The sequence below is a fragment of the Pseudonaja textilis genome, chromosome 3 (genome assembly GCF_049901715.1).
Source record: "Pseudonaja textilis isolate UNSWEBS1 chromosome 3, rPseTex1.2, whole genome shotgun sequence".
Taxonomy (NCBI): domain Eukaryota; kingdom Metazoa; phylum Chordata; class Lepidosauria; order Squamata; family Elapidae; genus Pseudonaja; species Pseudonaja textilis.
The window spans coordinates 179,514,880-179,542,463 of NC_141992.1; the positions used below are offsets into that span (position 1 = coordinate 179,514,880).

General features: G+C 35.5%; 1 protein-coding gene across 1 annotated transcript in view; it reads right to left on the minus strand.

Moving 5' to 3' along the window:
- ANGPT1 (angiopoietin 1) overlaps positions 1-27,584 on the minus strand; it is a 127,292-nt gene that overhangs the window by 17,090 nt on the left and 82,618 nt on the right. The window contains exons 5-7 of the mRNA XM_026703561.2: positions 23,584-23,711; positions 19,114-19,215; positions 9,516-9,685 (exon numbers count right to left, since the gene is read on the minus strand). Coding sequence (XP_026559346.1) covers positions 9,516-9,685; positions 19,114-19,215; positions 23,584-23,711 — 400 coding nt within the window. The remainder of the gene's footprint in view (positions 1-9,515; positions 9,686-19,113; positions 19,216-23,583; positions 23,712-27,584) is intronic.

Sequence of the window (27,584 nt, forward strand, 5' to 3'; positions counted from 1 at the left end):
AAAGCACATGACTCAATTTGATACCTTATATTAAACTGATTCAAATATTTTGTTTATAAGATGAATTAGTCCCAAATCTTTGGAGTTAAGTTGTCTTGTAATATCATTTTTGCCTTCTATTTAACTATTACCTGCAATATTTTATGAACTATGCATTAAGCCCTTTTATTGTTAAAAATAAATAAATCCTAATAAATACATTAATATTTTATACTTTCAACCAAGATATGTAGATAGGGTTTTAAAAGCATTGCTAAAAGAAATTGTGACCTTCTCTTATACCTATTTATATTATCAAGATATTCCATCTTTAAAAAGATCATGTGCTTTATAATAAGTTCTCTCTGGACCATCACACATTTTGGTTTTGTTTTCTCTAGTGTTAATGACTTAATAACCTCTTTCAAATTATGTTCTAGAAATTGGCTGCAGCACAGATGGAACATTTTGAGATTATGGCTGCCAGCAGGCAGAATGAAGCATAAGAAGAAGTAAATGAATTTAATGTGAAATGACAAACAAACGAAACATGTTGCTTGCTACTTGCGCATTTCGAGATTTGACAGCATCTACTTCAAGAACCGGTTAGCGTATATATGTGCCAACATTCCAAAAGAAAAAACAGGACTATTGTTTGTTCTCTTTTGACATTTTCATTGCCTACTTTATGCAAAAGCAGAGTCAATGGTATATGTCATCTAATTATTAGATTGGTTTTTTTATGACAATCTGAAACACAGCAATCAGAAATGGTGAACATAAGATGTGAATTCATAAAATAAGGAAATCCAAATATATCCTTAATGGCAAAAATAATTATGTCTTTTCTTTAGAGAAAGCAAAAATGGAAAACAAGCAGCAATGGCCAAACTAACAGCATATTATGTAAAGGTGCATATGTAAAAGTAAAGTTTTCTCCACTTCAATCATACCATAGACTCTAGGGGGGATTCATTTATGTTTCTTACCCAATCATTGTTCAAATGTATTTCTATGGTCATATGGCAATCATGATTACACACCAAAGCACACAGAATGTGGTTTCCTTCCCACCAAAGTGGTACCTGTTTATCTACTCCCATTTGCATGTTTTCGAATTGCTAGATTGACAGGAGCTGGGGCAAGTAATGAAATTCATCCTGTTGTGCAGGACTTGGTCTTGAACCCAGGTTTTCAGCTTTCAAGCTCATCATCTTTCACTGCATAACGGAAACCTAACTGAATTCACAAAGCTTACTTATATATGACACATTGCCCTGCAAGGCAAATGAAGATATTTACAGTGTTTCATTTTGGAAACAAACACTGTCCTATTAAACAGTAAACATTACCTAGTTTGGTAATGAAACATCTGCAAGAAAATGACCAAGTTCAGAGAGCACCAAAGGATCCCACAGTTAAACCCTGGCTACAAATTTTCTTTTCTATCAGTTTTCATTCCTTTTTTTAATTCAGAGATGGGAAAAGGTTCCTTAGATGTTGATTCATATTTTATCATCAAACATTTAACAATTACACAATACATATTCTTTCAAACTCTGAAGGAAAGACATTTTCACGAGACATATTAATATGATGAGGGGAATTTTTCAATTAAGCAACAGAAGATCTTGATATGGGGGAGAGGAGGAAGCTTGTTCCAGGGGGCAGACATTGCTACAGAGACACCTATGAGGTCCTAAGAGATAATTTTATTTAATTTAAGGAATTCAGGGCATGCCAACCCAGATGATTTGCAAAAAGTCCCTCAAGTAATCAGATCCTATGCCATCTATTTCTATATTTATCAATCCATGATTAAATATAAACCAATGTTTGTTCATGTGAAAACCAGAAGTTGTGCGAATTCAACTCTAGCTTCAGAATCAAGCCATGGTTTGTGCAAACCATAAATTATGTTATCAAAGATCATTAAAATATGTAAGGTACACATCTGGTTACCCTAACCAAGCTATAACATATTCCTATATGATTCTTTTTAAACGTAAAGAATGCTAAATATCATTGTTTACCATTTTTCAATCCAGAATCGTATTTCCTTAACCAGCAGTGAACTTCTAAGATTTAGTTAATCGGGGCAGGACAATCAAGACATGTACTGTTCCTGGAAATGTTTATAGCCATTTGAAACAAATAAATATTGCCTTGGAATCCTTCTGCTTTCTAAGGACATTGCGGTTTTTTTAAAAAAAGTGCCAGGATGAATTATGTGACACTAAGACCCCAGTTAAAAAAACACAAACAGCCTGTTAAACATATTTCTGCTCCCATGGCGTCAGTTGTGGCTGACAGAGCCAGATATGAGTGAAAGGTTCACTCACTGTCATCTATTTATACTCTAGGCTCTTAGATGGTGCCACTCTGACCGGGTCAGAAGGCTCAGCCTGAGTCCAGAAAGCTATTTCTTCCCTTAGAAATTAGGGAAATGAGGCTATAAAAACCTGCAGTTCAGAACTATGATTCTATTAATTGAAACAGAATTAAGAAACAGGTAGGCAGGAATTGTTACTGCTGTTAAATTGAAGGATTGAGAATCTTTTTTGGAAAGGGGAATAAATAATGCTTTGACTCTGTCCACTTTGTGGATTTCTCTTAATCATCACAAGGGATGCACATGAAACACCATTTTCTTCTGATCTTAGAACACAACAGCCTCATTTGGATATTCTGTTGAAAATATATGAGTTGGTTAAATTCCGAATGAAGGCAAACATACGTATCCCAGGATAATGTTTCCAGATCTAATCTGGGTCACTTAAATTCCAATTACCTCTCCCCAAAACATCTCTTAAAACTGTATAAATCTTCTTCCAAAGGAGATATACTGCTTTAATGTATCAACTTGTTTCAGCCTAAGAAATGGGATTTCAAAACAAATGCATAAGATACAGAAGAAAATGTATCTTAGAAATCTGAGCAAGGGAGCTTAAAACTTCTTAGGTAGATGCAGTCCAGAGATTTCTTTGCCTCTAGCTCTATAAACAGAATCGAAGTTTTTCTCCTTGTCAAAGGAGACAGGGCTACCAATCAAGAAACCATGTCAAGCTCAATAACCAGACATCTTAAGCAGCAGGCAGCAGCAGATAATCAGTTCTCCATACTGGTAGTGAAAGATCAATAGTCCACAAAACTCCTTTCTTTTCCACAAACACACACACACACACACACACAAAAGCCAGGCAGAAGGCATTCTCAATCAGACTGAACAGTACTGGACTAGACAAAGTATCAATATAATCAGATATATTCATTTCAAAATTGCTGCATAAATTTCATAAAGCAAAGACATCTTCAGAATCAACCACTCTAGTCAAAGTAATGCAAACTCATTAAAGCCGCTTCACATAACTCTGAGATTTTCAGTCATCCTAGTCATGGTTGTCCCAAAGGTGCTTTTTCAAGAGGCAACTGGACTTTCTGGTTTTTCTTTGAAGAAAGAAAATATATTTTCTTTCTCATCCAAGAAAATATATTTTCTTTCTCATCCAAGAAGCTTTTTCAGCTCTTCAGAGTTGAAGAAGTGTCTTGGATGAGAAGTTCTTTTTCTGGAGGCAGCTGGGTTTTCTTGTTTTTTCTTTGAAGATGTTTCGTTTCTTATCCAAGAAGCTTCTTCAGCTCTGACAGGATAGTGGGGAATGGAAGGATTTATATTCTTTACTGACAGATGGTCATTTTCATCCTTTTTAGAGGGTTGTTGAAGCACTTGGAGGTTTATCTGTGTCTTCGGGGTCACCTGAGTTGTGGTCCTGGTTCCTGTAGTCTGCAATTTTTTTTTCCCTCTGGAAATCCATTCCTAGTCCCACACCACTCAAAGGGTTTCATCCCAAATTGTATAGCTAAACATCAAGGAATATAAATCCTTCCATTCCCCACTGTCCTATCTGTTGAAGAAGCTTCTTGGATGAGAAGCAAAACATCTTCAAAGGAAAAACAAGAAAGTCCAGCTGCCTCCAGAAAAAGCACCTTTGGGTCAAACTGTGATGGGGATGAGTGAGACTTCTGCCTTTGGGATAGGCTGAACTGCTTCTTTCTGCCCATTTTCCCTTATATTTTTCTCAACCATTCTATTTTATTAGTGATCCATATGCTTTTTGCTTGGAGAATCAGTGGAGAACTTTATATTTTATCTTGGGGCAATTAAGCCAGAGATGTCTCTATTGTGAAGAACTGTTCTGGCCAAACTATTCTGAGTCAAACATATAAGAAAAAACAAAATTAAACTGAAGTCATTCCTGAAACGAATTGGTCTGTATGATTGCAAATCTTTCTCTCCCACTTACTCGATTTCCTGATAAGTCTATCTGAGGATTCATTCGGGCCAATGGAATAACAAATGTATATTTGTCTATGATCTAAAACTGTATCAATCTTTAAACCACAAATGCCTTCACTTATATAGATTCATAGACATATCATACTCTATATTTCCTGTGCAGGAAAGTAATGTAAAAGACAATCTCCATCCAATACAAATATCCACCCCATGTAATTGAGCAAATGTCATATATTATCAAATATTTTGGGGAGCTCTTGGATACTCTGTATACTTTAGTTGGGATCTTGACTTCCCAGAAGAAAAAAAACTTCATAATTGTATGGTTTTGAAAAGTGAGGATATTTCTTAATGTACATGTGTTCAGCATTACTGCACCAAATCAGAGATTCTTAGACTAATAAAACGTAGTAGAAAGAAAGAAATACAAACAGCACAGAGAATAAACAGAACACTTCTGAAATCACCAGTTGGGACTGATCCAGGCCGAGTCCAAACTTTCTATAGGGTGTTACAGAACAGTATGAAAGATGATTTTCCATATTTTTTCAGATGCAATGGATTAGTTTGTAGACTCTGAATTCTTACATCAGTGATTGTAATGAAATGTTGGAATGGTGTTCTTTATCTAGTGAGGAGACTTCAGTGCAAAAAAGGCACTGAGTGCCTTTTTTATGTATTCCTTTTATATATATTCCTTTCTCCCACAGCCCTATTTTGTTTTGTTTTGTTTTCATCTTTCTATTTTAGTATTCTTTGAACAAATGCCCAAACCAACTTGGAAACCTTGGTTGGTTGGGTATTTTTGTTCCTGATGGAAATGGTGGTGTTTGAATCACATTTGCTGTGTCTTTTTTAAACAGAAAATTCGATGCAGAATCATTATTGTAATCAATCATTTCATCACCTTGGGAAAAGCATCCATTTGGATGGCTGACTGCACATAAATAGGCTATTCCTCCTGAAAGATCTTCGGAATAAAACAGCTGAAAACCGATGGAACTCAAAGAGAAGAAATGAACATTGATAAAATCTAAGCAAGAACCGAGTCTAATCTATGGCATTGAACTTCTGTCCTTAGTTCTTCAACAGCGTATGTAGCCTTTCTGTGTTTGGAAAGGGGAATGAAGTCTTACTCGTATGCCTGTAACCATTTCTCATAGTAGTGCCTTGAAAACCACCATTAGTATATTAACAAAATGAAAAGAGTTAACTGGCTAAAAGTCAGTTTCCCAAGACAAATCAATTTGCATATTGCTAAGGGTTGTCATTATTCATAAGCATTCCCCCCCACCTCTCTTTCTCTTCCTGCTATGTACATACTTGAATATATAAATACACAAGTATGTGCATATTCTGAATACATATACACTAAACTGATTTGTTGGCTTGTAAGGTAGTCTTTAGATTAGAGATTCTCACTTGCAGGAAATGGTGTGTATTTGCTTGGGGTAAAACTAGATTTTGGTTGTTCCAAGGGTGCTTTTTTCAAAAGGCAACTGGACCTTCTTGTTTTTTCTTTGAAAACATTTTGCATCTCATCCAAAAAGATACTTCAGTTCTGACTGAAATAACTGAAATAATTTGTAATGAATGCTAAATAGTGAGATACAACAAATGTATGGATCTGAAAACATATTTTAAAGACCAAGGCGATTGTGTTTGAGAGAGAAAATGGGCCAAATGATCACAAGCTATACAAAGATGAAAGGAAATCTGTGTACTTTGATTAAAAATTTAAAGTTGAGGAAATGGATAGAGATATTTTATGATGTATAGATGGTGGTTGGGAGGTAATAGCGAGTATGTTCTGAGGTGTAAATATTTGGGAAAATAAACAAAACCAATGTAAATGCTTCTGCCTCTGTATAAATGTTCATGCTTCTGCCTTTTTGATACATGGACATGGGAACTGAATAATTTGGAAGAAATATGAAAATAAGTTAGGAAACATGTATAATAAATAGAGAGACAGTCAAGAAAGAGTGGGTGCTGAATAAGTTTAATTTAGTTTACTTTATTGTCATTGCACCTCCTACAATGAAATCAAACACCATCTTCAGTGCACATCATGACCATGACCATGAAAATAAACACAAACACACATCCTTCACCCTCCGCACATTGAACTGAAAACCCCTGACATTGCACCAACACTGCACTATACAGCGGAATTCAAAAGAGCTACTGCCCTGAGATAGAAGCTGTTTTTCAGCCTATTTGTCCTTGTTTTTATTATTCTGTACCATCTGCCAGATGGTAATAGTTCAAAAAAAGGGTTCCCAGGATGAGATGGATCTTTGAGAATGTTTTGAACTTTCTTAAGGCAGCAGGAGCTATAAAGCTCTTCCAAAGAGGGGAGAGGGCAACCAATGATCTTCTGGGCAATGATGTTAACCCTCTGGAGTGCTTTCTTATCTGCCACTGTGTAATTGGCAAACCATACAGAAGTGCAGTAAGTTATAATGCTCTTTAAGGTGCAGCTGTAGAAGGTCACCAGCAGTTTTTCATTCAGTTGTTGTTTTCTGAGCAGTCCCAAGTAGTATAATCTCTGCTGAGCTTGAATAATAAAGGATTGAATAATGAAGTGGATAAGCAGTAAAAATGCATGCCTTAAGGTGGTCTGATCATATAAAGAAAATGAATAAAGGTTGCAAATAGTTAAGCTAAAATATGAAGGAAGAATGAATCGATTGAGAGGCTGAGGAAAATAAAGAAATTTGTGATTGGGTAGACTTCAATAAATGAGAAAAGGGAATGAGACTTTTAAAAAGTGTGAACAAGATGTGAAGTAGTACATGGAGTAATAGAAGCAAGAATACTGTAGTTTCTAGGGTTAGAATATATATGGAGAGCAACTATGGTTGTGTAATCCTGATTTAGGTATAGTTCTGTTTCTTGGAGATTGAAGTGAAATGTTTTAAAACAACAAGAAAGTCAATTTGCCTCTTGAAAAAGCACCTTTGGGGCAACCATGACCTGGATGATTGAGAATCTCCATAGACATTTTGCTATGCACTTTGGAATGAACCTCCTTCGAACGATATGGGAGTAAGAATGGATTTCCAGAAAAACTGCAGACTATAGGAACCATTTGCACTTCAGTTTGAGATACAAACTACACAGACTCGTGCCCAACTGCCTGCATCTGTGTTCAACAGTGAAAGGACACAGAGCTCCACAATACAGTCCTTTCAGCAGTTCCAAGAAGGTTCCAAATCCATTTGCTCTACTCAGATAACCCTGAGGACACAAAGAAACCTCCAAATGGCCTCAACAACTCTCTAAATGAATGCAAATGACCAGCTGTCTTCAAGGAATATTAATCCTTTCATTCCCCACCATCTAGTCAGAGCCGAAGCTACTTGGACGAGAAGCAAAACATCTTCAAAGGAAAACAAGAAAGTCCAGTTGCCTCTTAAAAAAGCACCTTTTCGACATTTATTTTTTTTAATATTAATTACTTTAACCCACTAGTTTTTACTTCATTTTTTGTATTATTCATAATGTTGCTTACCCTGAATTAGTGCGATAGGTATGTGTGGATTGAAACCACAGTAAGTTACACTTAATCAAAGACTTGTGTTCTTGAATGTGATAGAACTTGAAATCTTCTCTATGTAAGATAATGTGTTTGAGTGTTAAGCTGTGAATAAATCTTTCCTTGGACCTGCCTCCTCCTAATCATGAGAAAATTTAACAAGACCATGAATATTGTTTGCGGTTGAGGGCTGCAGTACTTCTATCTTTGTCTGAGGCACACCTATCACTGAGAGAAAGTCATCCATAACTTTGAAATTATATTAAATAATAACTGGGCTGAAAGAAAACATAAACCAGGATATGTCGACTATTAAACTCTGTGGTCCAATAAGATGCTGAACTTGGCTAGAGTAAGAACTGAGAACTCTGACTATCTTTATTAGATCACTATCTTTTAAATGAAAAATAATAACTTAACCTTTATTTATGCTCTCAATCTGCTATTTCCATCCTGGGAAAATATTCATCTCTAGGGTTTTATGTGATACACACAGAGGTTTCTTCATGATGAAAAAAACCTCAACAATATTTTCCTGGTGTTTGCAAAACGTGCATTAATTTGAGCCAAGTTCAAATAGCTAGTTTAGCCCAACTGTAAGCCAAATCTGTACATTTTGTGCTGCTCCTGATGTTTTTGGAATCACAACAGCTATCTCCAAGTCTAACCTCATCCCTTACACCTTTAATTAGTAACTCTTGCTGTATAACCAAGAAGATGTTGTGATTGCATCAGATTCTCTCTTCTTTATTTGACAACTGGAAATGTTGTAATGCAGGAAAGAAGATGCCAGGAGCATTGACAAATGTATTTCACTAACTAGCCTTTTGGCAATAATTGTTTCAAATATCAATGGAAAAAGAGAAAGGGATAGGTTGGAGGATAGAAAAGAGAGAGAGAGAGAAGAATAAACACTGGGCAAATAGGAAGTTAAATACACACTGAGAAATTAAAGTTAAAATCAAACCAAGAAGAATTGAAAACCTCAAGTTAAGAAGGGAGTATAATATTAAAAGCCTTCCATTTTATTTCTGGGAAATTAGAACAATTAGTCAGTGGAACGACTTGCATCCAGAATTTGTGGATGCTCCAATACTGGAAGTGTTTAAGAAAAGATTGGACAACCATTTGTCTGAAATGGCATAAGTTTTCCTGCTTTGAGTAGAGGTTTGGACTAGAAGATCTCTAAGATCGCTTATTTTCTTATTTACTAAATATAGACAGACATGTATAACATAGTCTTTCTAATGAAGTACAACATTTGAACATATTTCTTAATTAATACAAAGAAAACATTACAAGAGTATCTTATGCCTGGTACTCTAAGAAATAAGACACTGAGTATTTACTGATTGCAAAGTAAAAATGGTTCAAACTGAACTGTAAGAAATATAATCAGAAAGCTACAGCCATAAAATAGGAATATGCTGTTAAAGGAAACCATGCAAATGGATATATGCTCCCAATAGGTCTATAAGAACATCTTATTTATTGACCCCGATGTGCATGAAGACAATCAGACTAAACAATACTGAATAGTCTGAATTAGGCTAAGGAGATTCATATATGATTTTATACTCCAACTACTAAAAGCAAAATTCAATATTCTTTTACTTTCAAGATTCCAGTAGGTTTCCAACTTATCAGTTACATGCATATTTCAAAAGGCTCTCATAAAAGTAAAATCACATCTGCACTCACCTGTAATTCTGTTTTTCATTTCCTATGTAAAATCTATCATATTGTGAATAAGCTCTACTTCCTTCCCAATCCATTAGTTCAATTCTTAGAGAGTAATGTTTTTGACTGGTGGTTATTGCAAAGATAAATTCATTTCCCAGCCAATATTCACCAGACGGACTACCAAAACCCTAGGGGAAAAATGAAGAAGTGAGTTTAATAATTCTTGCTTATATTTATGCAACATACAGCACAGAAAATTTTATTCAACAATAAATGTTCACCGCATTCCTCAATCTGCTTAGTTCTTATTGTATGTATTACAGCTTGCATCATTCCAGCCACAGAAAAATAATTTTGAATGCCAGGGCATTCACAGATGAGGACTGTCACTTTTGGGAAAACCAACTTTCATAAGTATGCAATAATTCTTGACAAATGTGCAGAATGTTCTTGATGTCTTTAATTATTGATTTATATATACACCAATTCTTTTTTAATAATTTCATGATCATGACAATGACTATATTTTTCTTTACTCTCTTGAATAGATACAGAAATTGTAAGTAATTGCTATGAATAAAGAGGCAGAAGGGTTACTGATGGAGACATTCTTTTTCCTAACTAATCTTTTTCTCAAAGATATATTTGTTGCCCAATTATTAAATGATATCATAAAGGATATGATACATGATATGTGTCATATCATACATATCAAAAAAGGGACATTTTCAAGCTTTAGTCCCTAAGAAATTAATGACAAAATTCAATCACAATTAACAACTCTCATTGATTTTAATGGAAACAATTTGAAGCTTACCTTCTTGGTCTGGATATTATTTAAAAATGTAAAAATAAATGATAGAAATATCTGGGAATATGAGAGAAGCATTGTCTAGTTTAATTCATTGAATAGGCTGAGACTTAAAAAAGAAAATAATCTTTTAAAATGGATGCTTTAAAATAATGTTTTTTTTCACATTTGTGAAATGGGAAGCTATATAAATTTGATAAATAAATACATAAATAAAAATACATTCCTATGTAACTGATAACTGATACTTTGCAACAAATTCAAAAGATTTAAAAGATTTCAGATACTGGAATGCTTGCGTTAATTTCTCAGCCATTTCATGAGATTTTGCCTTTCTTTGTAAGAACTCTAAAGTAAATTTTATTTTATCAAAGTGAATGAAAAACATTTCTTCTGAATAACTTATTCCTAAATTGGAAATATCTAAGCTTCCACTGATTTTCAGGAAAAATATAAAACCTGGGATCTGATTCAGGTATTCCTTGTCTTCTAGCAATGGTTGGAAATGGTGGTACCATTAAGGTGGACTAATTAAAGAGAATGTTCCCTAAAGTTCTAAAGACTTTAAGAGCACCTAGGATACAATTGCAAATGATATGATCCCTCATTTCAACCTATATCATGTATCTGATTGTTGAATTGAAATGTCAAAGCTGATAAAGACACTAAAGGTCTTGGAAGAAAGATATCTCATTGGATGTGCCTTTAGGAATTAGTGCACATGAAAAATTTAATATTTGTATACATACAGAGTGATACCACTCTAATGGCAGAAAGTGAAAAGGAATTAAAGAGCCTCTTGATGCAGGTGAAGAAGGCGAGTGCAAAAGTTGGCTTGAAACTCAACATTAAGAAAACTAAGATCATGGCATCTGGCACTCTCGTTTCTTGGCAAATAGATGGGGAAGAAATGAAAGTAGTGACAGATTTTATTTTCCTAGGCTCCAAGATCACTGCACATGGGACTGCAATTAAAAGACACTTGCTCCTGGGGTGGAAAGCTATGGCAAATCTAGACAGCATACTAAAAGCAGAGACATCACCCTGCCAACAAAAGTGCATATAGTCAAGGCTGTGATTTTCCCAGTTGCAATGTATGGCTGTGAAAGTTGGACCATAAGAAAGGCTGAGCGCTAAAGAATTTAGGCCTTTGAACTATAGTGCTGAGAAGACTCCTGCGAGTCACTTGGACTGCAAGGTGATCAAACTGGTCAGTCCTAGAGGAGATCAACCCTGACTACTCTTTAGAAGGTCAGATCCTGAAGATGAAACTCAAATACTTTGACCAACTAATGAGAAAGTAGGACTCACTGGAGAAGAGCCTAATGCTGGAAAAGATTGAGGGCAATAGAAGTGGACGACAGAGAATAAAGTGGCTGGACTGAGTCACTGAAGCAGTAGGCGTGAGCTTAAATGGACTCCAGAACATGGCAGAGGACAGGAAGGCCTGGAGGAACGTTGTCCATGGGGTCGCGATGGGTCAGACATGACTCTGCAACTAACAACAACAACCAAAAAATACTATATAAAGAAGAAGAAAAACTTTTCTCTGCTAGCACAATATCAGACAATATCACATAAACATGATAGTTTTAAAAGAAGTTCCAATCTAAAGGGGATAAGGACCAGATAGTAAACTGAACAGCTATTCTTTGATTCAGCAGCTTTGCATCTCCTTGTTAGCAAAATCAGAATCTAAATAACACAAAACAACAAGGAAACTAGGAACATGGGTCAAGAACAGAAAGAATCCAGCATTATTTCAGCAGTGTCAAGACTAACATTTTGCAGAGTTTATGTTAACAATGGAAGGAAAATGCTATGAAGGGTATAAAAGTGTTTTATTAAATCTGGCAAAATGTATAAGGGTATCCCATTTGTACCACATTCCTCCAGTATCATTAAACACATTTCTCTCTTACTTCATTTTCATCATCTGATAATGTTCATAGGAAGCTCTGAGGTTTTTAATGGAAAAGAAAACGAAATTGAAACCAGATATAGCATATCTTATGGACATGTTTCAAAACCATTGAATGAAACCACTAGTAAGTCAGTCCTAACCTCTCACCCCAACCTCAGGCAAGTCCATCTTCAGAGAATAAGTAAGAGGACCCCCAAGCTTTTGATGGAAATTAAATAAATGCTTTTCAACAATATGTTATAGACCATTAATACCTTAATTCATCATTAATATCCCACTTTTAAAAAGTTACTTCAATGAACAAATTATAGAAGAGGAGGAGGAGGAGAATATCCATACAATCAAATAACCCAAAATAAAAATATGGAAACACACAGAGATATTGATCATAAAAAGTCTTGTAGAATAAAAACAATATAGACTTAAAACAGGACAGACATTTGTCTGAAATGGTATAGGATCTTCTGCTTGAGCAGAGGATTGGCCTAGAATACCTCCAAAGTCCCTTTCAACTTTGCTGTTCTGTTCTGTTCTTTTTCAGCAGTCAAAAGCAGAGGGATTCATATAATTCAGAGATTTGGCAACATTTATCACTTTGAAAGCAACACTCCCCAAAGTAAGCAGGTCCAAGATAAACAAGTAGATAAGACACAGACAAAACAAACAAGCCAAAAGCCCAAACTCCATTTGAACTCATACATATTAATTAATATTATATTCTGTTATTTGACATTAACATAACTTCCTATGTATTGAGTAAAAAATTTTCTTCTGTTATACATTAAATAGGAGTAACTTTCAGGGTGCTGGATAAGGAGTTTGGAGGCCTAAGTTCCACTTGATTCTGGAGCTCACTTTGGGCCCATGATTCTCTCTCTTTCAATCCAATCTACCTTGTGGGAAGTAAGAATAAAAATGTCAAAATGGCAGCTACGACCACACGACAGTCCACAAGAGCCATACCTCTTATGTGTCATGTAAAAAGGGGGTGGAGCTTTACTTACATTTATTGATGAGAGAAGAGACTTTTTGCATAAACATAAAAAAGGGAACATGTGATGATTAGACAGAATAGACTACAGAAAGAAGAGTCATATGATGTAACTTTAGAGAGAGAGAGATAACATATATTTGTAGATAACAACTGCTGTGAAGAACATACATTTTTTCTTTCTTTTCTATTTTCCTTTCTATTTTTTTTCTTATACCTTTTGCTTTTAGCTGATTTTTTTTCTTTTTTCTTCCTTACTTCATATTAGTTTGGAGTCATTTTTATCTTCCTCTTTAAAAGCTTTAACAAAGGTTATAATTATCTAAAGAAAAGGGGGCAGGGCTTTGATCACATTATTAAAGCTACCATTTTGATTTTTTGACACCCCCACCTCATCCCTCTTGGAGATATCCTGAGAAACAGGACTGTTGTCTGATGGAATTTAAATACAGTGATAAATGCCTCATAAACCATCAAGTTCTTAGAGGTCCCAGCTTTTCTGGCACTGTAATATCTGCATCAGTAATAAAGAATGACATACACCTACAAATTTGTTCTATATATGAATATAAATATTTGAGGCAGATTTGGGGTGCCTTGTGACCTGGATCTAGTTAAATGCAGTAATCTGATCCTTGTATTTCATCAGTAATCCAACAAAGTTTATATCAAATGTAATGGCAAAGGGATAACTATATTAATCAGCTAACTTTTTTGCAGACTACAACTCTTTTTTCCTTTCTGATTAGGGGAGGCCATCATGTGAGCCAATTTAAAACACATTTTTGTGGTCCAGTTAAAATGCCGAAGGGCAGGCAATCAAAAGATATATAACCACATGTCAACGCAATTTCCAAAACAGATGTTATCCAGCAACATTTACAAAGGGAGAATATGATTCTAGATCGGACTATGTGCTCTAAGCAGAACAAACTCAGGCTAAGGAAAGATATTTAACTATAAATGTAGTAGCAGAAAGCAAACTATAAAGTAATTAAACACAAATGTACATGGTGACTTTAGACTGTAAGATGTAGGTAGAAAGGAACTATAGTGCTTGCATTTCTGATAAGTGTAAATTTATCAGAAATGTAAGCACTCTGATAAAATTCTGATAAATCTTTTTTGTTCAGTGTTCATTTTAATGTAGCTTTACCTACTTTTCTATAAACTTACACAGAAATACAAATCAAGGAATATGACATTTATCTGTAGCTTTTAAGATGCAATTTTCTCCTGGAAACCATGTGTGGTACATGCAAACTAATAAAAGGAAAAGCATGTTATATAAGGAGAAGATAATTGAATGTGTGTATGACTGTCCAAAATGTTACGGTAATAGTCACAATAGCCAATCAAAGTTCTCCTTCTTTCTTTTAAAATTTCATTGTGTGTGAGAAACACATCTAAAAACTGTCAGGGCTTCAAATATAACACCGAGGCCTCCATCTTCACTTTTTTGATTATATCCTGTGAACATCTCTTTCATATGGGTAGCAGAGTACAACTACTGGGTGGGGTATCCATTGCAAATAATGGAGAAGTTGAAACTAAAATGCTAAAATGCTAAATGCTAAATAAATAAAATGCATCAAATAAAACTAAAGATGCTTGCTTAAGCAGGTTTTAATAACCATTTTATATCTTCTGAGATATGGTTTACTTCTGGGTGTTGCAATAATTTTTTGTTAGCTACATGAAACTCCACAAAAGATCATAAAATCCAAATGATTAAGTCTGTATTCCTTAAATCAAAACTCAGTGCCTAAAAGCCTCACAATTAAGTTAATTCAGGAAGGAAAGTAACATTTTCCAATAGCGGGAATACCTTATCCAGCCTTCTACTTCTGAAAATTTTCTTTTGTTAATTCATTCAGCAATGAATTTGGGTGTGGTATTTTATATAAAAGAGCATTCTTATACATCTGTCCAAATATCAACATCTGAAAATGTCATCTGCACTTACTGCACTCATTGTTGAACTAGCTAACTTACAGATATAGAACAACAGTAGAAATGGATATAATTAATAAGTATTAGCAAGAAATGTTGTACGATAATTGCATAGCTCTTTGAACCCTTAATGGACTTCATATATACAGGTGGTCCTTTGTTAAAGATGGCAATTGAGACTTCAGGTAAACCAGACAGGAAACATGACCTAGATGAGAACTGCAATTTTTACAGTCATGCATGGTTCTTCTCCCTGCATATGACAAATAGGGAATAGAAATGAGGGAGATAAAGACAGCTAAATAATACAAATTCCTGACTGCCTCAAGATAGATTCAGCCTTCTATCCTTCTGAAGTCAGTAAATGAGGACCCAGATTGTTTGGGGTAATATGCTGACTCTACAAATTGCTTAGAGAGGACTGTAAAGCACTATGAAGCAGTATATAAGTCTAAGTGCTATTAATAGTGACTTTTTAATTATTTTTAAGTCTATTTTTGATTTAATTGTTGAGGGAGGCATTTCTATTTCCTTCAATTATTTATTTTCCATTTTTTAGCAATAGCAATAGTACTTAGACTCTCTCTAAGTGGTTTATAGAGTCAGCATATTGCCTCCAACAATTTTGAGTCCTCATTTTACCCACCTCAGAAGGATGGAAGGCTGAATCAACCTTGAGCCCGGTGGGATTTTAACTGCCAAATTGAGGCAGCCAACAGTCAGCAGAAGTAGCCTGCAGTACTGCATTCTACCCACTGTGCCACCGGCACTTTGGCATATTTTTATGGTCCTTTCTATCTGCATTTGCTATTTTTACATTCTCACATTGTATCTATAATTGTGCACCACCTAGAATTGCCTTGGGTGAGATGGGCAGCTATATAAATTGGATTAATAAAGAAATAAACTGTAAGGTTTTATCTTGGTTTTCCATCCTATTTACGATTGGATTCCTGCTTTGAATATGATATAGATGAACAAGTGCCACCAGCTACTATACAATGAGACCAGTTACTTTGTTCATATTAGAGATAAGAGTTCCAAGTTAGCAGATGCTCTCAACTGTTGCTGATTCTGATTTAGTTATGGAAATACTAGAATTAGGATACTTCAATCAACTGTACATATGGGAAGCATTTCAGAAGACATCTCAGCTTACATGATGATGTTAAACACAGAGACTGACTTGATTTGAGCTCAGCTACAGGCAATTACAGAGACAAATCCATATCATTGTCTTGGCAGCAATGTAAAAGTAGTTTGCTATTGATATGCAGGGATTTTGTTTCTTATGCTTTGATCTAGCCAGCTAAGACCATTTTCCTGGTGGTTTCATGTCCAAGGACTGATCATTCCAATCTGCTTAGGTTTTCTGGTTTTCACCTGCTGTGACATGCATACAGGTAGTTATTGACTTAGAAGATCATCCAAAGTTACAACACCCCCCCCCAAAAGGTACTTATGACCCAGATTCCAAGGTGTGATGGTCCCCCCCAATGTTAACACAATAATGTTTTGGGTACTAGGCAATTTACCAGTTCCCAGTAAAAAAAAAAAAAACTTCCATTGTAGATAGTTTGCTTAATGATCATGGCATTCACCTTACCAACAACCACAAAAATAATTATAAAGTCAGATTGGTTACATGAATATCTGCTTTATGGCCAGAATGATTTACAACCATAGTTCTGGGCTCAATTATAGTCCTAAATTGAGCACTACCTGCATATTTATTTCTTGGCTTGGATGTTCAATATCTGTGTCACAAGACCAGACCTGACAAAATTTGTCAGACAGATTTTATATTTGTCTACAGGACTGAATATCATAGTGACTAGAATGCTAATGAGAGATTATGTATGAACAGAAGACCTGCACCACACTAATTGGGAAATAACTACCTTCACTTCAACATAGGAAAGAGGAAGACAATACAATACATACTGGCAGGGTATAAGATATAGGCAGAAACAGAATATACTAAATAGTACAACCAAGTAGCTGGCATTGTGTTCAGGAACATCTGCATAGTGTATGGGCTATACACTCCCAAGTCTAGACAGGGAAGTAAATCATGGATAATAGCAGGGTTAAGATCCTATGCAACTCCAGATTAAGATGTACAGGCAGGTACTGGTCTATCAACCAGATATTGTCCTAGTAGACAAAGATCAGAAGACTGTGATAGATGTAGCAGTGGCAGCAACATCAGGAACAAGGAGTATGAGAACCTGGAGACATACCATGGCCTGATATTGTTAAGGAACAACTCAAGATGATGTGGAAAGTGGTTCCAGCAGTGGTAGTAGCACTCAGAAGTAGTAGCACTCCTAAGCTGGGACAATGGCTCCAATGATCCCAAGAACAAAAGCATAGCTCTATCTCATCATAGTTCTTCTTAGCTTGAAGATTATGATGAGACAGGGTGAACTTTCATGGTTTACCCTCTTCATTTGCTGGAAGAGCATATCTGGGAAATTGAGGGTCACTATCTTTGCATTACATTGATGGGGACCCAAGAGCAGAGGAGATGAAACATTGAGAAATAATATTATTCACTATATCTATGGATCAAACTATAGATTCAGAATAATAAAATATAATATGGAATTACTCCAAACACCAACCCATATTCACTTATTTCCCCATAAAACTGCCATATAACAAGTCCATTGGGTCACCATATCCTGAATCTGAGACGTTTCAGCTGCCATCTTCAGAATACAACTTCTTTTAAGCCTAAAATCTACAAATTGCTTTTTAATGTTATGCTGAGATTCAGATTTCAAATAGCAGCTGGAACTATGATAAAGCAATAAATATAGCAGAATCAAGACTACTTTTTACTACATCTGCTTTATAATTTTCCTCTTATATTGCTGGAGAGGTTTTTTTAGAAATACCGTGAGATATCTAGGAGATTATATTTAAAAAATGGTGCTACAGAGTGTCAAAGAATTTTAGTGCAGAGACAGTTTCTCCAGTGTTGTTGGAGATATTGATTGCTAAAATAGAAGTGGTCCCTTCAACTTCCAGCTAAAATGGAATAGCCATGGTTAAACATTAATTCTAATAAACTTACATCTGCAGTTAAGCCAGCTATGATCTATCTATGAGTCTCCACCTTGAGTTCCATTTGGAACTGTCCTGGGTGCTAGTTTGAATCTCAACTCTTCTTCTTTTTGAACCTAAACCCTGCCTGAACCTAAATAATTTCAGAACTCCACTTGGGCCATGAAACTCATATAGTATCTCCAGAAGATTCATATCAGCTCTGCCTGACTACTACTACTAGGATAAATAGATATACTCCCAGATGATTCCAATTTCCTCATATCTTACATACCTTTATCTAATATACCCTTTAGTCCTAACCCTATTCAATTTTAGCTGTGCACAAAGTACAGCCATCACTTAACAATTCACCAGGATTCAAAATAGCATGGAATGTTATTTCAGTTATTCATCAGAAATTTTAAGGAAATGATTGCCTTTCCCCACATCCTCTGAAAATTCCTCACAAAGAGATCTGTAGATGGCTTCCTGTGAAGCATAGAGGCCTGCAATTCCTGGGTGGAAGGGTTTTCTATTTTCTCATAGGGGAATTTGGATCTCAACCAATCTTAACATTTTTGTTATTACTCAGTGTGACACATTCTCTGGAAAAGAAGAATGGAAACCATGGACAAAGGCAATAGATACATCTCTAAATCCACAGGGAAAGAATGGAAGAAAGTTTCTAAATGAAGCAACTTTCTGAAGTATGATTCATATTAAAACAAATCAAGAAAGGAGTCTTGATGATTATAATAAGCTTGAACTGCATGGTTACTTCTGGTTTATTGTTTAATGGCCATGTTCCCAGCACAAGCTATTGACACAGTGTTCAGCTTTGCTTCAAATTAAGAGTAATGATAAAACAATATCTCCATCTTACCATTTTGTATTCTTTCCAACTTTTTTGGAAATCTAGGCTCCCATCTTCTCGGTGTTGTATTACTGTCCAGCCTCCTCCTGCAGTCTCCATGTTGCAAAAAACCTAGACATAAGAACATAAATGTATAAACATTTCGGCTCACTTTCCTACTCACATTCCTCAGAGAGAGTTACTATTAAGGTAAATAGCAATAGCACTTAGACTTATATACTGTTTCACAGTGCTTTCCAGCTCTCTCTAAGCGGTTTATAGAGCCAGTCTACTCACTTTCCTATTGTCAATAATAGCCATTCCTCAGAAAGAGTTACTATTAAGGTAAATAGCAATAGCACTTATATACTGCTTCACAGTGCTTTACAGTTCTCTCTAAGTGGTTTACAGAGTCAGCCTATTGCCCCCAACAATTTGGGTCCCCATTTTACTGACCTCAAAAGGATAGAAATAAGATGCTAATGTAACTCCTGTCCCCCACTTTTCAACTCTAAAAAAAAAGAAGTTGGACTTCAAGTTTATATATTTCAATAAAACAGAATAATGCACTTAGTTTTTATAATTGTTCCAGCCCATCCAACTTTATGCAGTAATGAAGTTCATAGCTTAATTCTGTGAACCATTTAAATATTTTAAAATCTACTGCATCTAAATTCAATGAATATCAAAGTCACTTTATATTCAGATTATATTCATAAAATCAACATGTCACTGTTTTGTTTTGGAGTTGGGGAAGGGAACTCTTGTGCCACTGCATTCTGATATTTTTAAGGGCAGCGAATTATAATAGTCCTTTTATAGGTGACTGAGAGACTATCTGTAGGATTCCCTGGTTCAAGTAAGGGCTAAGGAGATCTTTATACAAGATGCATTCATTGCAATGCCTTCTTAGCCTTGGCTATAACTTGCTTCATAAGCAGGAACTGAGGGGCCATGAAGACTCCCAAATTGTGCACCAACTCCAAAAGGAATGAATCTGCGGCAGGGGAAGACCCAAAAATTCAGTTTTTTTGCCTCAGCTTGTCCTGCTAATCTAAGTATGTCTATTTCTCTATTACCATTCAGGAAACAATCCTTTTGGGTAGTTTTTGGATTATAATTCATGGGAAAGTTGCTATTGCCATGTGTTATTGCTACATTTATTATTATTATTTACTTGAACTTTTTATTCTTTTAATAATAGTCTGTGATTGCATATTTTTATAAGCGATCTAAAGTCTTATCACTGTGATGTCACAAAAATTTTGTAAATAACTAAAAATACTTAACTGTTAACATGCACAGGAAAAAATGATCCATGTGGTTTGTTTTGTACACTAACCTAATTTGACTGTCTCTAACATATAAGTTTTAAATCCCATGGATTTGATGTGACCCTTCTATGTTTTATTTGTGGCATGTTTCTTTCCATTTTAATTGGTGCTCTGTGATCCTTTCTTAATTGCAAGGTTCTAGCTATGTTATGTATGCTTTATTTCCTTCACAATTGTTTTATTATAACAGCATTCTACAGTGAGATTGGCTTAGAAGCTGATTAAATTTAAATTAATTTAAATTATTAAATGCCAGTTTTGGCAACAGTATTTGCTCCATTCTGATTCTTATTCAACAAAATATAAAACTGACCAAGTTGTATTCATTAGAATACATTGAGTAATATATAAAAATATGTATTAAGTACCATCACTACTATGGCCAACAGCTCCAACCACCTGCTATTCTATGAAGCTTCAGTTTTTGCTGGATGGTTCAGGTTAAATTGTAAGTGCTCCTTTCAAATGCATATATTTGAATGCTTATAATATAACTGAATGTGTGCTAAAGCACTCTCATTGTGATCATGTAAAAAAGGACTATACTCTATTGTTGAGCTAACAATAGGTTTAAAAGCTTGTATCAATTCATTAAAAGACAGTATTGTCTATTCTCATGCAGGATCATAAAAGGGAACCAAATTTATCTGCTTGCTGGTAATGTAAGTGTTGTCATTACCCAGTTTCTTTGAATGATTTTCTTCAATCCAAGCTATTATATCTTTTGCTGAATCCATCTGATGCCTTTTGCATGAAGATGAATGGCTCATAGCACGGTTGCTTGGTTGTTTCCATTACATGACTTTGATTCTATTGTCTGTCTTTGATACTTGCACATACAGCCAAAGACTGCTGATTGTCTTTTGTACAGTGCTCCAAAACTGTGAACTTTATTTCAGAAAGAAAGGACAAAAATCCAAGGGGAGAAATAGTTTGGCTTAGGGCTTCCTTTCATTATGGCATTTGAGTTCAAACATTTACCTACTGCCTGGGGCTTCATTGGTCTTGGATTTATAGCAGGCATTTTCAAGTAATTTCCAAGCATTATCAAGCTTCAACAGAACACAAAGGTTTTTCAAATATTAAATCTTTGTATTCTATGTAAAAAGTATATGTTTCAATGATGAAAGAAGAGAAATATGCATTGCATTTTGTGTACTTGTCTTCTTTATGACAAACTAGGATGAGAACATGGAATAGAAGATGTACAGAACTAAAATAAAATAAAAAATCCTTTCCTACATAAGTTTAAAGTTTTTGCATTTTGAGTACTAAAATTATTACAAAGAAAGGAAAAAAAATGCACAATGACAGTGAGATTTACACCACTAAATTATTCATTGTGTGGTCTGCTCATCCCTATAGCAATGGACTGAATAGCAACACCTGCCACAGTAACAGGAGTGGCAGGGTGATTATAAACATTAGCTTTCCATCATTCAAGCCAGCAAATGTCCTTAACTGGCTCCCATCCCAGACAAGGTCAAGGCAGTCAGCCATTAAACACCTTTTAGCATGTTTTGAGGTTGAAATCTGAACACACGCATCAAGGAAAAGGAAACAGGCAGAATTTCACATTGTTCTGCTTTTCTGTTTTGACAATGGGTTGACTCTTTCCACTGGGCATACTTATGAAATGATGTGGAGGAAGGACTTCAGGTACTGTGGGAGGAAGGTCACAGGACCAGGAACATATACAGGGTGGGGTCAAAATTGGTAAGATGGTAAATGGAAACTTGCTCCTTTCATTTATGCACCACAGCTGTCTGCATGTTCAAAAGAAGCAGGTTTTCATTAAAGCAGTTCCTTTTGTTTTCAAAATTCTCTGCCAACTTGAGGGGGGAAAGATTGCAGCTGCATTAAGAAGTTGATTCCTTAAAAGTGAAGTTTCAAGTGCCCCTTTAAAAAAAAACATTTGCCCAGAAACAGGGATGTCAAACTCACAGCCCATGGGCGGATGCATGCCCACTCCTGGTTTAGCGAACAGAAAAAAGTTGTGATATGTCATATTCAACACCCCTGCCCAGAAACCTGAAAAAGGAACAGTTTTATTGAATAGTAATGAGATGCAGTGCTCATCTTCACCAAAGACTTGAAGTATTTCATTTGTGAAGAAGTAGAAGCAAGCGCTGCTGAGAACAACTTGAACAAGTACTATCCAAGGAGCTCTGATGTATCAAGACTCCCTAGTTTGCACTAGTCCTTTAAAAGACAGAACTTCTTGTGTTATTGAAGATCAAATTATACTGAATATTTTAGTGTTTTTATATGAGTGGTTGCTCTACACGCTTCACTTAATATCATGGTAAGACTCCAATCCAATGAGTATTGGTTGGATTGCTGGAGTGGTAAAGAATAATAAGTCTGGAAGAAATCATTCTTTATCCTAGTCTCCAGAGAGTTTCTTTTAGTCCACTTTATGGTTTGTTTGCTTTTTCTTACATAGAAAACTCTTCTCTATAGGAAACAAAGTACATAACTGAACTGTAATGTGCAGAGCCTTATAGCAAACCCTGAGCATGGAGGTTTTTCCTCCAATATAGCATTTGATTAACATAAACAAGGACTTTAAAAAGCCTATCATAAATGTACTTGTGAATTCTTCGCCGCAAAAAAGATGAACAGATGGAATACAAGGCCAAATTTATCCTAAAGACTTGAGGCACAGTAAAAAGCTAAATTTTCTTAACCCAGCCTCTCTGTACTTCAGTATCTCATATGACACTGTGGGAGTTTAAGAAAATAAAGGGTGCCTTTAGAATCTTTGGGATTTTGTAGTTTAACTCTTAAGTCTTAATTCTTAAACTCCCAAATGCAAATCTTTAAAAAAAAGTTTTCCTCTTTTGGGTGCTCACAAAAAGGCTGATAGTGGTCTGAATTTTTCTATACTGCAGTAACCACACATGTGACTTTTGAATCATCTTCAAGTCTTTTTCCATAAGCGATACAACATCCATACAGTTCCACCTCTGCAATTTTTCCAGGTCTCCCAAGACAGGGTGCAAAAAAGGAACTATGGAGAAAGTCATTTCTGCATATTTCCTGCAGCAGCAGGAATGAAAAGCAGAGTGGTATTTACCTAAGGCCAATTCTAGTTGCCTGAATTTTGCACAACATCTATTTGCATGGATTTAATGTTTAAAAAGAAACACATACTTTTCTTTACCTTTTTAGGTTCTGATATGTTAGTAACATAAATTGTGTAGACACCGCTTTTATTAAAACCAGCTTGATAAGCATCTGCGCAGTCTCTGAATGGCTTCTCCTCTTCCTTTTTTGCATTCTTTAGCAAAACTGCAAAACAGAAAATGAATATGATATTGACATCTGCAGTAATAACCCACAGCAAATCTTCAACCAATTGTGGCATTTCTTCCAGTGACAAGGTTAGCCAGTTTACTTTTCCTGGCAGTCTTCTAGACATCAACAACAACTTGATGCAGAAATCAATAGCATAGTCTGAACAGAAGCTTCTCAATTCCATTTCTACATGACAGGCATGGAAGCGGAGCAACTCAGAAATGTGACTCGCCTTTTAATTGTCTTAAAGCTATAGTTAAACTTAAACTAAACTTGGACTGTGCAAGCTTTTTAAGCTGAGAATGGTTTGAGGCCTTCAAGTGAAACACTAGCGGCCATACTTCAAAGTTAATGAGCTGTATACTGAACACAATTTATCTGATGATTTAACACATATTTCACATTTTCTACCTTCTATTAAATTGCAAGTTACAGTGGCAGAAGTTGGAGTCAACCTTTGGAGAAACCCTGGGGCTACTTCTAAACATGTGGGAGGTCAACTGTGGACCCCATCATCTCAGGCTGAAGATACTGGACTAGTCGTCACATGAGGGATATGGTCAGAAAAGCTACATCTTGAAAATTAATTGCAATTCATTTGGTAGAACTTACTTCTAAGTAAACATATATATTAATGATGAAATTGGTATAACTCACAGCTCCTGTACTTATTCAGTTATATCCTTCTATCTGATTATGAATCAAAGTTTCTAACAAATGCTTTTTATAGTGTATACATTTTTAAAAAAATCAGTGCAAAAACCTGTAGAACCTGCACTTAAAGTTATATGAGAATCTAAATTAACCTGAAACTCTCAGTGACTGCAATACAGATCTAGATCAAGAAACCTAAATATATTAACTCAGAGGGATGAGAATTACATTGTTTACACATACCTTTTATTGTTATATGGGGGAAAGTTGAAAAGTCCGCTTTTTTCATATTGCTTTCTCTGACTCCCTGTATATCTTGATGGAGGAGATTGTTTTGTAGGTAGCAAACTTATTTTTATCCTATATCAATATAGGATCAATGTAAAAAAGATTGAGGAAATTTCTAGTCCTTTCCTTCATTTTGATATTTTATTTTGATATTACATATGGTACTTAAAACTCTAAACTATTAATTCTGATTATAGAGATTGCGACTATTTATGTAAAATCAATGTGGTGTTTGTTAATACTCATAAAATCAAAAGATAAATGTGCATTTCTCACTGGTTTGAAATGGGCAGCTATAGAAATCAAATAAATCAAATAAAGTTTTTTATACCATTGTTATTTTTTATTAATATTTGTTTAATAACAAGTTTTGTTTAATAAAACAAATCTGAAAAGGAGAAAATCAACCTATGAGGCTGCTAAGAGCCAACAATGATTTGATGGCACATAATAAATCAATCAAACTGTTAGTGCTTTGTGTTCATACATAGCAAGCTACCTACAGCAAAGCTCACAGAAGAGAATTTAGTGTATATAAGATAAGCCAGTCTTCAGCCTTCTTTATCAATATTTCTCAACCTCAACAATTTTAAGATGTGTGAATCTCAATTCCCAGAATTGCCCATGCTGTCTGGAGAATTCTGGGACTTGAAGTCCACACATCTTAAGTCACTAAGGTTCAGAAACATAAGATATTTACTATGCACAACAGCAAAATCATCCTTAGAATATATGCCTACAGTCAATGGGACATCTACTCCTATTCCGTCAACATAAGTCTAATACATCTCCAGAAGCTGAAACCTATCATCCAGTATTCACTATGTTATTTCATGCTGCCAAGTAATGTGAAATGTACATGGGACTGCAGCATGAGGAAAGAATACACCAGTCTCTACAATTGCTGTCTTTTTTCAAATGACTTTTGGCCAACTTCTCGCAAATACATGTTAGTCATTCCTGACTCTAGGGGGCGGTGCTCATCTCAATTACAAAGCCAAAGAGTCAGCACTGAACAAAGATGTCTCCATGGTCATGTGGCCAGCATGACTAAACACCGAAGGCACACAGAACGCTGTTACCTTCCCACCGAGGTGGTCCCTATTTTTCTACTCCCATTTTTACATTATTTCGAACTGCTAGGTTGGCAGAAACTGGGACAAGTAATGGGAGCTTACTCCATTATGTGGTGCTAGGGATTCAAATTGCCGAACTGCCACACAAAATAACCAAACTTTATTTTTTTTACAGTTAATATTTCTCTAGGATGAAAAAACATTTACTTGATCAAATCTCACCTCTTAAAATATTTTTAAATAACAGCTTTGTGAAGAAAGGTTACATGTTGGTGGGGGGAGGATTGATGAGGGTCTCACTGTTCCTTTTGTGTTTATATCAAATGAGTTTCTCAGCATGGTGTGGTGGAACAAAAGCTTTCTTACAGGTGCCTTTTCTTCCGCCAAACCTGGCATGAAACTGAGCTGCAAGCGATTGATGTTCTTTCAGAAATCGGATGCTTTTTCTTTCCTTCCATTCACACTCTGTGTGTATGAGTATGTGAACAAAGAATGAGGTTTGCCTTGCTGTCAAAATGCCAACCTGTAATTACTCCAGGATGGAGCCACTTTTTTTTCCCAACCAAGTCAAAGAGCTTACTATACCAAGAGTCTCTTTCCTCCCGCTGCACCTGGATTGAACCACAATGCAGCTTGCCAAATGCTCCACAGCTGTGCCCTAACCAGCCACCCATCGGCAGGCATTTCCCAAGAAAACGTCTGCTGGTCAACAGGTAGCTTTAGCTTAGATTCCATGTTGAATATCCTTTTGTGGGGGGAAAAAATACTGTCGTCATTAATTAGACATTCAGGAAAGAAAAACATATCTCAGTGAGAAAGGATATGCTTTGTAATCTTACAATCCCAAGTTTAGCCCTAGGACTTGCTAGGTAAAGCTTTCTGAAGCCTGGAAAAATACCTCCTTGTATGCATATCTACTGGGCTAGATGGATTACTGGACTAGAATTCTTTATTGGCCAGGTGTGATTGGGCACACAAGGAATTTGTCTTGGTGCAAATGCTCTCAGTATACATAAAAGAAAAGATATATTCATCAAGAGTCAAGAATCATCAGGTACAACACTTAATAATAGTCATAGGGTACAATAAGCAATCAAATCATACTAAGAAACAGTCAATACAAATCGTAAGGATACAAGCGACAAAGTTACAGTCATACAGTCACAAGTGGGAGGGGATGGGTGATAAGGAGTGATGAGAAGATTAATAGTAATAGTAGTGCAGACTTTATAAATAGTTGGACAGTGTTGAGGGAATTATTTGTTTAGCAGAGTGATGGCTTTCAGAAAAAAAACTGTTCTTGTATGTAGTTGTTCTGGTGTGCAGTGCTCTGTAGCATCATTTTGAGGGAAGGAGTTGAAACAGTTTATGTCCGGGATGTGAGAGGTCTGTAAATATTTTCACAGCCCTATTTTTGATTTGTGCAGTATACAGGTCCTTTATGGAAGGCAGGTTGATAGTAATTGTTTTTTCTGCAATCCTAATTATCCTCTGATGTCTGTGTCTGTCCTGTTTTTACTGACTTCTTTAAATTTTCTGCATACATCTTCTCAAAAGATTCACCTTTCTAGCCTCCATTGCACACTAAATGTACATTTCACTTTGAATTTGTTTTCACAAAAAGCTTTTCACACAGCTGGGAACTTTCAGCTGTTCAAGAGTAAAGTTTTCAAGCAAAATTACAGGTCACTGTTTCAATTTCTCCCACTTCAGATGAGTCTGGTTCAAAAGGCATTCCTATGACACATTGGTTTTTCTAGTAGGCCAAATTTTCAAATAGAAAATTCCAACTACACACTCAAAGCAACATAATAATCAGCATGATGCTTTGCCCAAAATTGTTCCATAG